Raw genomic sequence first — 12,105 nt, 5'->3', positions numbered from 1 at the left:
AACCATTCACGAGTTTAAAAGCAAACTAGACACTGAGAGATACAATGGCGGGACAACACGAGCATAGCTCCCCTTCCCGCAAAATACAACTAGGTAAATACACACTATGGAATAGCCCAAGCCCAAACAATACATGAGTACAAATCTAAATATGATAATTGGAAATCAAAGATATAGATTAAGATGGAACTGTACATGAATTTGAGTTTAAGTTTATTTCAAAACTAGAGAATATGAGATGGGACCCAACAAGTGTTGCTCCTTTCCTGTATACTACAATTAGGTAAATACACACACACAACTCCATGCCCACCAGAGTTGGAGTGCCAACCCACAATGCAACAATACTGAAATATTCAGTCCTGAGTAAGACTCCAACTCAGTTTGCTGAATTAGCAATTTAAGTTTTCTTGGGTTAATTCTGGGGGGGAGTATTGAGAGTGTGTTTACTTTATGATATGTGATTTTGTATGGATGTATTGTAGGGTATTGAGAGTAGGTTATTATGGATGAATATGATACTGCAGAATAAATTATTTTCGATTGTTGCATAATCAACATGCCATCTCTCTCCTCACAGGAAAAATGCTGTGATGCAACCCTCGTATGTGAAGGCAAAATGTATCTTGTGCACAAATTAGTCCTCTCCATCTGCAGTGACTATTTTGAGCACATGTTTCGCACCACACCATGTCAACATCCTGTTGTTGTTCTGGCTGGCATCCAGCAACAAGAAGTAGAAGCTCTTCTGGAATGTATATATGGTGGAAGTGTGGAAGTGGAACGAGACCAAGTTCATGGTCTGCTGCAAACAGCAGCAACTCTCCAAATTCACATCATTGCCTACCATGACTTTGATGAGGAAAGAACATCTTATGAACCAACAAATGTGTCTCCTTACCGCATCATTAGAAATGATAGTAAACCTCCTCACAAAATAAGGAAATTGGAAGAGACAAACGAACATGTGCAAGAAAGAGCCCAGTGCCTGGTGATTCGACCCAACATACAGGAACACCAAGAAAAACAAGACCCAGCACATGCCACAGAGAAAATGTTGGTTAGAAGCATGTCAGGTGTTCGCAGGAAGTGTGTTATCCAGACAGCTTCATCTCCACAATTCAAACAACTGGTAAGTTAACAAGTAGTAGCAAGGCACCAGTTCTGTGGATGTATGATTTTATTTATTTATTATTATTATTATTTTTTTTTTTTTACTGAACTTGTGTTAATGGTAAATGGAAAGAAAACTAATATATTTCATGTGTGTTATTTTAAAGTTAATAGATATGTGTAGAATATAATAATATGAAAGGAGAGTTTGCTTAACTCCAGATTGTATTACATGGCACAAGGAATCATGAAGAAATGTAATAGTATTACTGAATAACAAATTATTGGCAGATTGACTCGGATGATGCCATCAAAGTCGAGGACCCTGGATATGAAGATGGCCTCTATGACATTGGATGTCATCAGAAACTGGTTGCAGGAAAAGATTTTGTAGAAGTAAAAAATTCCCCGCCACCACAAGCCTCAAGCATTCCTTGTAATATTCCTGCTCACTCACGCCCACCACCACCACCTGTTACTTCACATCCAGCCTACCTCAGAGGTTCTTGGAAAGAGGTGAGTTATTGTAATCAGTCATTATCTTTATTACTCTGCATTTATGGTATCATTAGGCTTTTGGTTTTGAATTATTGCACTATGGTAAACTGAAATATGTTATGAAAATCTATTGTCCGTATCAGATATAAGTATATAGTATCTTAATATTCATATTTTCATTAAGTTTGCACTGATAAGACAAGCATTTGGTAATTATTGTTTGACCTACTGTTCGGTGAATTGTGGTTCAGTTTTTCTTCATAGTTTTAATTTCAAGAACATAGTTAAGTGTGTTAATGTAAAATTATCTTTTTCCAGAAAGAAGACTCTGTATGTGTAGTTAGTCAAGAATTGACTAATTCTGGAGCAGACAATATTACACACCACAGACAACACCATGCACAAGAAACTCCAAATCCAAACTCACCACGAATGGTTGAGCAGATTTCTGTGTCAGAAATGCCCTCTTCACAACTTCATAATTCCAGTAACCCTTCCATTAGTCCAGTACCTTCGGAGAACAGGCGAAGTTCTTCATGCAGTCCTCCAGGTTCTACACCTTCTCATGCAGAAGTACTTCGAAGTTCCCTTCAAGGTAGCTTGAACTACAGTGCCTCAGACTCAGTACCAGAAGACTTACGAGGGCATAAAAGGAAGGAGGAGGAATTGATGGCTCCTCGACCAATAAAGAAAATGCCCCCCCTTGAGAAGATTAGGGACTCGTCATCTCCTCCTACTCCCAATATTCCACATCTTTTGGTGAGACTTGATATTTATTTCATTTATATGTGTGGGAGGGGAGAAAGAATACTACCATGGAGTGTTTCCACTTGAGTCATAAAAAGCAACAAATTTGGGCCAGGGATAGGACTAGACATCCTACTCTCTGTATTCCCAAAGGGGACATTTCTAAAAACCCAAATACATAAGAGGGTCTGGGAGGAGTTTTCAAACCAGAACTGTAAGGTTTGGGTCTTTTAATGTGTGTGGGTGTGGTGCAGATGAGAGTAAAAGGGAAGAGATAGGCTGTACATTTGTGAGAAGATGGAGGTCTTGGCATTTAGTAAAAATAAGTTGAAAGGGAGGAGTAAGTTTGAGTTCGGGAGTGTAGTGGGGAGGGTGTCAAGTATATAGAGAGGATAAGGGAGAGATGTGGTAGCTATATTAGTAAGTGATATGATAGGTAAACATGTGGATGAAGCTAAAACTGGGAAGGGAGATGTGGGTCTGTAAATGCATATGGGCCTTGTAGTGAGAAGAGTGTAGAAGAAGGGGAGGCTTTTTGGATAGATTTAAATGAGTGCATAGAGGGTTTAGAAAGAAATGTTAATGAAGTGGTATTGGGAGATCTCAATGCTAGGGTAGGAGATAAACCAATAGACAGAGTGGTTGGGAAGTGTGGAGTGCCAGGAAAAAATAATAGTGGAGAGTTGATGGTGGAGATGTGTCTAGAGTTGATGATAGCTAACACAGTGTTTAGGAAAAAAGTCAAATATAAGCACACATGGGAGAGGGTCATGGATGGAAGGGTGGTACATACATACATACATACATATACCAAGGCTTTTTCCCCCTTCCTAGGGAGGTAGCCAAAAAGGGAAAGGCATAAAAACACTCCCACCCATTTCATCCCTAAATACACTCCACACCCCTCCCACCCTCCCTCTCATCTGAGCACCTCCTGGATGACGGGTCATCCCTGCACCCTGCCCACCGCCCTGGGTCAGAAGCAGTGTCGCAAGACACAGTACATCCACAGCAAGGCCGCTTCATTTAATCGGCAACCCCCCCTCTCCGTCCCCCTTTGCATATAAGGAGAGGACGGGGAGAAATCCCTTCGGGCTGCATCAAAATTTACTCACACATACTACCCCACCCCCCACCCCCCCGCCCATTCCTCCTCATGCAGTCACAACATCATCCATATACCTTAAGATGGCGTTCATGGCGTTTACATACTTGGACGAAGACATGATGAAAAAAATATTGGTTACATTGATAAGGCCTAGATTAGAGTATGCAGCGACATTGTGGTCCCCCAGTACCAAAAAGAATATAAAGAAAATAGAAAGAATCCAAAGAGCAGCTACAAAAATGGCACCTGCACTTGCAAACCTATCATACGAAGAGAGATTGGCTAAACTGGAGTTACCGACACTGGAGCAAAGAAGAGAGAGAGGTGACCTATTGACCATCTACAGAATCATGAAAGGCACAGAGGTACTCGATAGTGAGAACTTACTTAACTGGGACAAAAGAAACACAAGAGGACATGGAAAGAAAATAAAAAAAACATAGCTATAGAAGAGAACTGAAGAAAAACAGTTTTCCTCATAGAGTTTTGGACACTTGGAACAAACTGGACAATGAAATAGTATGCGCAAAAACCATTCATGAGTTTAAAAACAAACTAGACACTGCAAGATACAAAGGCGGGACAACACGAGCATAGCTCCCCTTCCCGCAAAATACAACTAGGTAAACACAACTAGGTAAATACAACCATTCTCCACTCACCTCTGTCTTCCGTCCTCTCCCTTCCTTCCTCAACAGACATTCCCCTCTTCCCCAAAGCCCCCTTCACCCCATCCATCCACCTCATCCTAGGACGTCCCCTCATGTTCACTCCCTCTACATCTGCCTTCCATACCTCTTTTACTAGTCTTTCTTCACTCATTCTTTCCATGTGTCCAAACCATCCTAATACTCTTTCATCAACCCTATCTTCCAAGGCTTTTAATGGACTATAAAGTGGTAACCAGGAGAAGAGTAGGAAGAGTTTTGGATGTACATGTTCTTAGGGGAGAGAGTGGGGGGAATATCAGATCATTTCTGGTTGAAGGTAAGTTGATAGTGGAGGGTAGATGGAAAAACAGGAAAAGGACATAAGGTATGGAGGTGCTTAGAGTAAACTGCTTTAATGAGAAAGAAAAAGAGGAGTATAAGAAGCTGATAGAAGAGTGGGAGAGAGTGAAGGATAGAGTAGAACTAGGAGTGGAGGAGGAATAGGGATGTTGCAAGGAGAGAGTCACAAGGTATGCAAAGATGGTGTGTGGAACAAGGAGGATGGGAGGAAATAGGACGAAGAGTATTGAGTAGTGGGATGATGAAGCAAAGAATGTTGCAGAAAGAAACGGTCACAGACTAGTTGCAAAATAGGACGAGAGAATCATATGAAAGGTACAAAAAAAAGAATAGAAGTAAAGCATAAGATAAAGGAGAGCAGATGTGAAATGGGGAAGAGTATGATGGAAAAATTTGAAAGTAATAAAAAGATGTTTGGTAAGGAAATTAAGAGAGGAAAGGGAGGTGAATCAAGTAGAGAAGAAAAATTAAAAATTGCAGATGGAGAGATGATAATGGAAGAGGTGGCAATAAAAGGAAGATGGGCAGAGTATTTTAGGGTGTTGCTAAGGTATTGAGGATATATGGGATAGGAGGAATGCTGTTAAGAATAATCAAGAGTTTTTATGGGAGTAGTGAGCCTGTGTTAGAATTAGAAATGGAGAGAGTGAGTAGTTTGAAGTAAAGGTGGGACTTCACCAGGGATGTGTCATGTTGCCATAGCTATTCAGTGTATACATGGATAGGGTGGTGCAACAGGTAAATGCAAGGGTAATGGGCTGGGGATTGGGGATGGTTAAAGAAAGTGGAGAAAATGGGAGATAAGCCAGTTGTTGTTTGCTGACAACACTGCACCTATAGCAGGATCAGAGGAGGCATTAAGGAAATTTGTGATGGAGTTTAGGAAATTTGCAACAGAAGGAAGTTGAAGATAAATGTGAGTAAAAGTAAGGTGAAGAGATGTACAAGGGGAGAGGATGGCAGCAAATTGGAAGTGTGTATTAAGTGAGAGAGACTGGAGGAAGTGGATAGCTGTAGATACTTGGGGCAAATGTGGTGGGAAAGGGAGGGCTAGAGGTGGAGGTAGAGTGTAGATTGAGAGAAGCAAGTAACTGCCTTGGGGCATTACAAAATGAAATGAGAAATAGACATTTGGGAATGGATGCTAAGAGAAGATTGTATGAAGGAATGATTGGGCCAACAGCACTGTATGAGGCAGAAATATGGAACATAAGATGGTAGGAAAGAAAGAGTTTAAGTGTGTTTGAGAGGAAATGTCTGAGAATGATAAGGGATACTAGGCTGGATAGTGAAAAATGAGGAGGTGAGGAGAAGAGCAGGGGTGGAAAAGGAGTTGGGAGATAGGGTCGATGAAAGAGTATTGGGATTGTTTGGACACATGGAAAGAATGAGTGAAGAAAGATTAGTAAAAGAGGTGAAGAAGGCAGAGGTGGTGAACATGAGGGGGTGCCCAAGGATGAGATAGATGGATGTGGTAGAAGGGGCCTTTGAAAAGAGGGGAATGTCTGTTGAGGAAGGGAGAAGACAGGAGATAGGAGTGAGTGGAGAATGGTTGTGTATGGATGGTGCTGTGATGAGGGATGGGGTAAGGGAGTATGTGTAAATGATGTTTTGATGCCACCTGAAGGTATTTCTCTCTGTCTTCTCTTTTTATGCATAAGGGGATGGAGAGGAGAGGGTTGCCGATTAAGTGAAGTGGCCTTGCTGTGGATGCACCGTGTCTTGTTGCATTGCTTCAGAATCGGGGCAGTGGGTGAGATGCAGGGATCCCCTTATGTAGAAAAAGAGAAGACGGAGAAATCCCTTCGGACTGCATCAAAATATCATTCATTCATACTCCCTCACCTCCTCCATCCCCCACCCACTCCCTTCCATGAATCACAGCCAATCCAGCAGCTGTTACCAGTTACCTAGGAGCTGTGGGTTTCCTACAAGAGACATGTGGGGCAACAGCTTGACTGATTTATTGATTGATTTCACACCATGTACTGTATTAGGATTTACACATTCTTCTTTCTTATGTTACTTTTTTATCTACTTCCAGGGGGAGCTCCTATCCAGCAAGCAGCCACATCATTATGATGCTCATAATAAAGATAAGCAAATTGTTACAACTCCACCTAGAACACTGAAGAGTCACTTGCTGGTACAGCCTGTCCCATCCCATCGCCCACCTCTCTTTCACAGCAGCCCAGTTGGACCTACTTCTCGGCCAGTGCTACCACCTACCACCTCAGCTTCATTGCAACCTTCATTGCAACCACCACCCCCACCACCACCACCACCTCCACCACCTCCTCCATCACAGCATTCTGTCTTCTCAACTTATTATACCCCAACTATAGTACCTAATACTCAAGGAGAAGGGTTCTCTGTGCACCTTCAAAGACGTGAAAGCCCACCCATGGATGTAGATAGGGACAGGGATACAAATGGTCATACTGATAATGGAAGTGACCATTCTCCTGTTTCCATTAACACAGATCCTCTGCTGGAAAAAATACCCACAAGCCGGAAGAAGAGAGTAAGAGGCCCTAAGTCATGGGAATTTCTCTTGCGGCTATTACAAGATCCAGAGTGTAATCCATGGCTTATTAGATGGGAGAACAAAGAGGCAGGTATTTTCCGTTTGATTCAGCCTGAATCTATAGCACAGAGATGGGGCAGGCGAACATGCAAAAATTCCGGTGATAATTTATCTTATGAAAATTTTGCTAGAGGTCTACGGTATCACTATGGAACAGGAGCAATGAGTCCTGTATCTGAACGTAACTTTGTGTACAAATTTGGGCCTAAAGCCCTCAAATTAGTAAATTGTAAAAGTGAATCTGAACAAATTAATGTGGTGACAGACATAAGTACATCATAGTATTAGTTCTGTTTCAAAAGTGTACAACATTTTAAAAAAGTGCCTGTTCCAGTATGGCTTACATGGAAGCAGCAGATCTGCTATTCAGGGAATGATTGCGTTTATTTTGGCCTGTAGTTCTCATGCCTTTTGGCTAAAATGTAGCGGGGAGGAGTGATTATGGTAGAAAAGCATAGGAGTTATTACAACTAACACCACAGTTGGACAAAAGAAAGTTGAGTAAGCGAAACTATATATTTTGATTGCTAACTGCAATCTTCTTCAGAAGGGGATTGCAGTTAGCAATCGAAATATATAGTTTCGTTTACTCAACTCTTTCTTTCGTCCAACTGTGGTATTAGTTGTGATTTACAAATATGTTACTATATTTCTCACCATAGGAGTTATGTTAAACAGATTTGCTATCCGTGTGAAATTTATAAATTGGTAGGCAAAGAACTGCACCATTTTTGTTGTCCATGTTATTTGCATATGTTAACAAAGGTAGTGAGAATCAGATTTGTTGTTTTGAGAGATTTTATTTTATTGACATTTTATCAACTTGACACTTAAACGAGTTTCTTGTTATGAATCTATGCTATATGACAATTCTTGTATATATTATAATGTGGTTTTGATATGGTTTAATTTTTATTTATTCATTTATTTCATGCATTCCCAGTCTTCCCACATTAAGACTATAACACAAGAGTAAAAGATGTGCCATCATTTTATTGTACAGTACTTAGTGCAAGTCTTAAGTCCAGTCACCTTTCTATACATATTTCATCTCCATGATAGATTTTATACATCATCACTTCATTCTCTCTCTCTCTCTCTCTCTCTCTCTCTCTCTCTCTCTCTCTCTCTCTCTCTCTCTCTCAAATATTCACAAACATCACCATTACATGAATTGCAAAGCACCATCTTTTAGCCATATCTCATCAAAAATTCATACTGGTGTAGTTGCACTTAGATTTAATGCCATACTGTTTCAAATACGGATTCTGGAAGTATGGATAAAATTTAAAAGGTTTCTAGCAACTCACCTTTAAATAATTGGCAACTATGTGGACCATTCAAGCAGCTTCATGTGCCCAGTGTTATGATATCTGTGACTAAATTAGAAAGGTACTCTTCCCATTAGTATGGAAGGCCACATATCAATATATTTTCTCAAGGGTAAGTGCTGTACAATCTTGCATGTAGTGTGACTCAAGCTTGCACCATCAAGAAGCTTTGAGGGCTGTATTTAACTGAATGCATTTGATTTTAAACATCCTAATGTCTTCCCAGGTGAATACCTGAAATTTTTAGGGTGCTCTCACTTTCTGTAACAGAGGATGATATTAAGGTTAGATGAATCCATAGGATATATCAATCTATCTCCCCCTCTCTCTTTCCAAGACAGGCCTAGTCTTTTGTGAACTTATACCCTGTCTGATTACATTGTGTTTTGTTTGTTCAGATGTGCAATACCGAAGTGCATTCACTGTAAAATATTATTTAACATGTTTTCAATTGGTCTAGTTCTTGTGATCTTGCCCAAATTCCATTAGATGGGATTTTGATTTCCATTTACAAATTCCATAGGGACTATACAGCTCACATAATGAAGCTTTCATTTTAGAAGTAAAAGGGCTCTGGATTCATTCTCAGCACACAATGGATTTGTTTTGCACAGTTCACGTTCCATAGCCACTGTTCACACAGCTGTGTAATTGAGTGTACAGTACTTATTAATGGAGGCATAGTATTACTGCTATTCGATGACTTGTCCCTGAATGAGATTACACATTAATTTCTTGTTTTTAAGGCATGGAAGAGAAATATTTGGTTAAATTTGAGCTTACAGATTAATAAATAAATTGGTTGCCTCAGTTCTATTGCAGGAGACCTGCACAGTAATAAAAAATTTAAGAATATACTAAAGTAATATGAAAATTGAAGCAAAAGCTATTATTATTAGTACAAGTATTATTTTTCTCCTCTCCTCAAAGTTAAAAGTCAAATGTTTAACCAGTGGCTTCGCTTGGTATATTTGAAATAATATTATTTGTTCCATTTCCTTCAATATGCAATAACATGTGCTGATCATCCCATCAAACTTATAATGTTGGAGACCCTTGGCCCAACAGCACACAAATATCAGATGTACAAACTTCTCAGTAAACTAATGATGGAAAACATTCCATTTGGAATAGGTTCCTTTCCTTAGGTAACAATGATGCCATCTGAAGGCATACAAGGGTTACTGAATTCTTAGTTATTTTTGTACTTTTATGGAATTGGAGATGCTATTGAATAGGATTATGCATGAACAATATTTGTTGTATTGTTAGTCCATCAAATGTGATACTGGAAATAAATGTTGCCAATCGTTTTGGCTGAAAGAGTAAGTTAATTTTTTTTTTCCCCTCTATAACAGTTTTGTTCTATTAGTGAACATGTTTCATACTAAAGACTACTATGCATTTTGAATGCTGTGCAGAACTTAATTGTCCTACAACAGCTTGTGTTTTGACTAATATTCATCTGGTGGGAGGATTGTTCCTTTTTCATGAGGTGGCCATGTTTATGGCAGAAATTTCCTGTTCTTAGACATACTAGTACAGTTTCAAAACACCAGTTATATTGGTGTGAGGATAGTCATAGATATAAATGGTGTTTGATTGTGTTTTGGTAGTTTGTTGTATGTTATCAGTGTCTTTGCCACACGGTATTATGGATTGGAGGTCTGGGTTATAGTCTGTTACTGGCAGTGGAATGGAGGTATTGAAAGTGGTGGATGCCACCCTTCAAGCAACTATGTCAGCTTCTTCATTGACAGGAATGCCTACATGAGATGGTATACAGCAGAAGGATACAGATTTAAAACATGGAGATTTGGATCATCCATAAATGGATTTTGTGGATTAGTACCAGGATTTGAGGGTGGAAAGTGCTTCTAGGCCAGTTCATGAATCTGATAATTATGTAGGATGCAGCAGGAGGGGAGAGGTATATACAGGGCAACAAGTTTGGTAAAAAGTTCAGCAGTGAGGACTAAGATAATCTAGAGCGGGGCTCCAGGTCTTGTATCATTTGGGGACACTGCAGCATAAATTACTCCATAGTTTGTGGAGGAGTTGGCATTATATATGTTGACTCCTGTTGAATAGGTGGGTAGGTGGAAGTTTTCTTTTTGGATAAATTCAGTTGGCATTTGGTTTACTGTTAAGGAGACAGGTGAGGCAGGTTGTATTGGGAGAAGTGCAGATAGCAGGTCTACCATTCTTTTACCATATGGGTGGGCATTATGTGGATATCTGTCGAATTCTTAACAAGGTGTAGATATTTTCATGGTGTGGAAGATATGGTTGGCAGAAGTGCCAACCCTGGTAAAGATATTTTAATGATATTCAAGTATGGTATACATATGTGTTGGTGGCATAATCTGAAGCATGCTCTCTTTCACTTGATTCTGGGTTCAAAATCCACACTCCATTCCAATTCCCAACAGACTGTTACCTACTCCAACAGGCCAAAGGCATAAGGTAAAGGTTATGGCTTTGGCTGCTGCTATGCACCTCTTGGCATAGGCCCCTCACCTTGTTTATACAAGTATGGTGAGTACCAAGCAGGTGTTTTCACCTTACTTTGCATTAGTGTACTGCAAAAGGCACCTTTGCTGTGGCATAGGTTGAGGGAGGATATAGGTTCTTGTATACAAAAAGCTGTCAGTGTAGCAGAGGAATAGGCCTGATATCAGTAACAGAGTTTGCTCTGTACGAGGGTTAGGGATAGGTTATAGTATCTGCCCCCAATCTTTTGTGCAATAATAGTTTCAGATCACAAGCTTGGAGGCAGGATATTTTTAGTTGTTTATGGTGGGCAGTCAAGGAGAGTTTACTATTGAGGATCAAATCCAGAAATTAGGTTTGTTCTAATACTGAGAAGGTAGAGTTTCTTAGCTGTATTGATGTAATATGCAGCTACATGTCTACAGAAGTGCATGAGGATTGATTTTGAGTTCAAGTGTCAGAATCCATTGGTGAACTTGGCTTAGAGCTTTTTTGAGATGGTGACTGAAATGAACAGAGTTCCAACAAAGAACAGGGCTAGGGGAATGGAGGGGATTTGTCTTGTATGTCATCAGTAGCTATAGTGAAAAGAATGCTGAAGGCATTTCCATGGAAAACTACTTCTTGGGTATGTGGCACTGGATTGTTCCTATGCATATTTTGAATACTATGGGTTAGGAATTGGGATATGAAGGTGGGCTTAGCTTCTTGAAATCCTAGTAGGTAAAGTTTATGGAGGATCCTCCATTTCAAGGCTGCCACCTACTTTTTCTCAAACCAAAGAATACAGCAGAGACATGTCTACTGGCAAATGCAGTACAGATTATAGTTTCTGTTGGGGTTAGAATTCCTTTACTGACTATAAATCCCATTCTTATAATGGGATTAAGGAACAGGAGGGGAAACCAACTGTTACATCACCAACTCCAAGTGCTGCCTCTAGATAGCACCACGAGTAAGGAAGCAAACTGACAGTATATTCTGTCACCATCTTTCCAACTAACAATAAAAAAAAAATTGAGTGAAATGTCACTCCCACGGGCTTTGAGCCCGTGCAGTGGTGTTGTTTATAGAAGACACCTTGCAGAGAGGAAGTGGGATGGTGTAGCTAGTCAGAGGAGCATGGAGGTGGGGAGCAGTGGAAAAGAGAGGCTACAGCCGTTAGAGCGGCGGTGGACGCTCTAGTAGCTGACGGAGCTCATAGGGACTTTGAGGCGA

At 40.2% G+C, this 12,105-nt stretch overlaps 1 protein-coding gene across 3 annotated transcripts in view; it reads left to right on the top strand.

The window, feature by feature from the left end:
* LOC143024722 (uncharacterized) overlaps nt 1–8,220 on the top strand; it is a 41,051-nt gene extending 32,831 nt beyond the window's left edge. For all 3 annotated transcript variants that reach the window (XM_076183795.1, XM_076183797.1, XM_076183796.1), the window contains exons 3-6: nt 581–1,132; nt 1,405–1,629; nt 1,930–2,370; nt 6,521–8,220. In XM_076183795.1, coding sequence (XP_076039910.1) covers nt 581–1,132; nt 1,405–1,629; nt 1,930–2,370; nt 6,521–7,345 — 2,043 coding nt within the window. In that variant the 3' untranslated portion in view covers nt 7,346–8,220. The remainder of the gene's footprint in view (nt 1–580; nt 1,133–1,404; nt 1,630–1,929; nt 2,371–6,520) is intronic.
* The last annotated feature ends 3,885 nt before the right edge of the window (nt 8,221–12,105 follow it).

Source organism: Oratosquilla oratoria, chromosome 4, assembly GCF_046742065.1.
Source record: "Oratosquilla oratoria isolate Oo_2021 chromosome 4, ASM4674206v1, whole genome shotgun sequence".
Taxonomy (NCBI): domain Eukaryota; kingdom Metazoa; phylum Arthropoda; class Malacostraca; order Stomatopoda; family Squillidae; genus Oratosquilla; species Oratosquilla oratoria.
The sequence above is the reverse complement of the archived record's forward strand: the minus strand, read 5'-3'. Positions and strand labels throughout refer to the sequence as shown.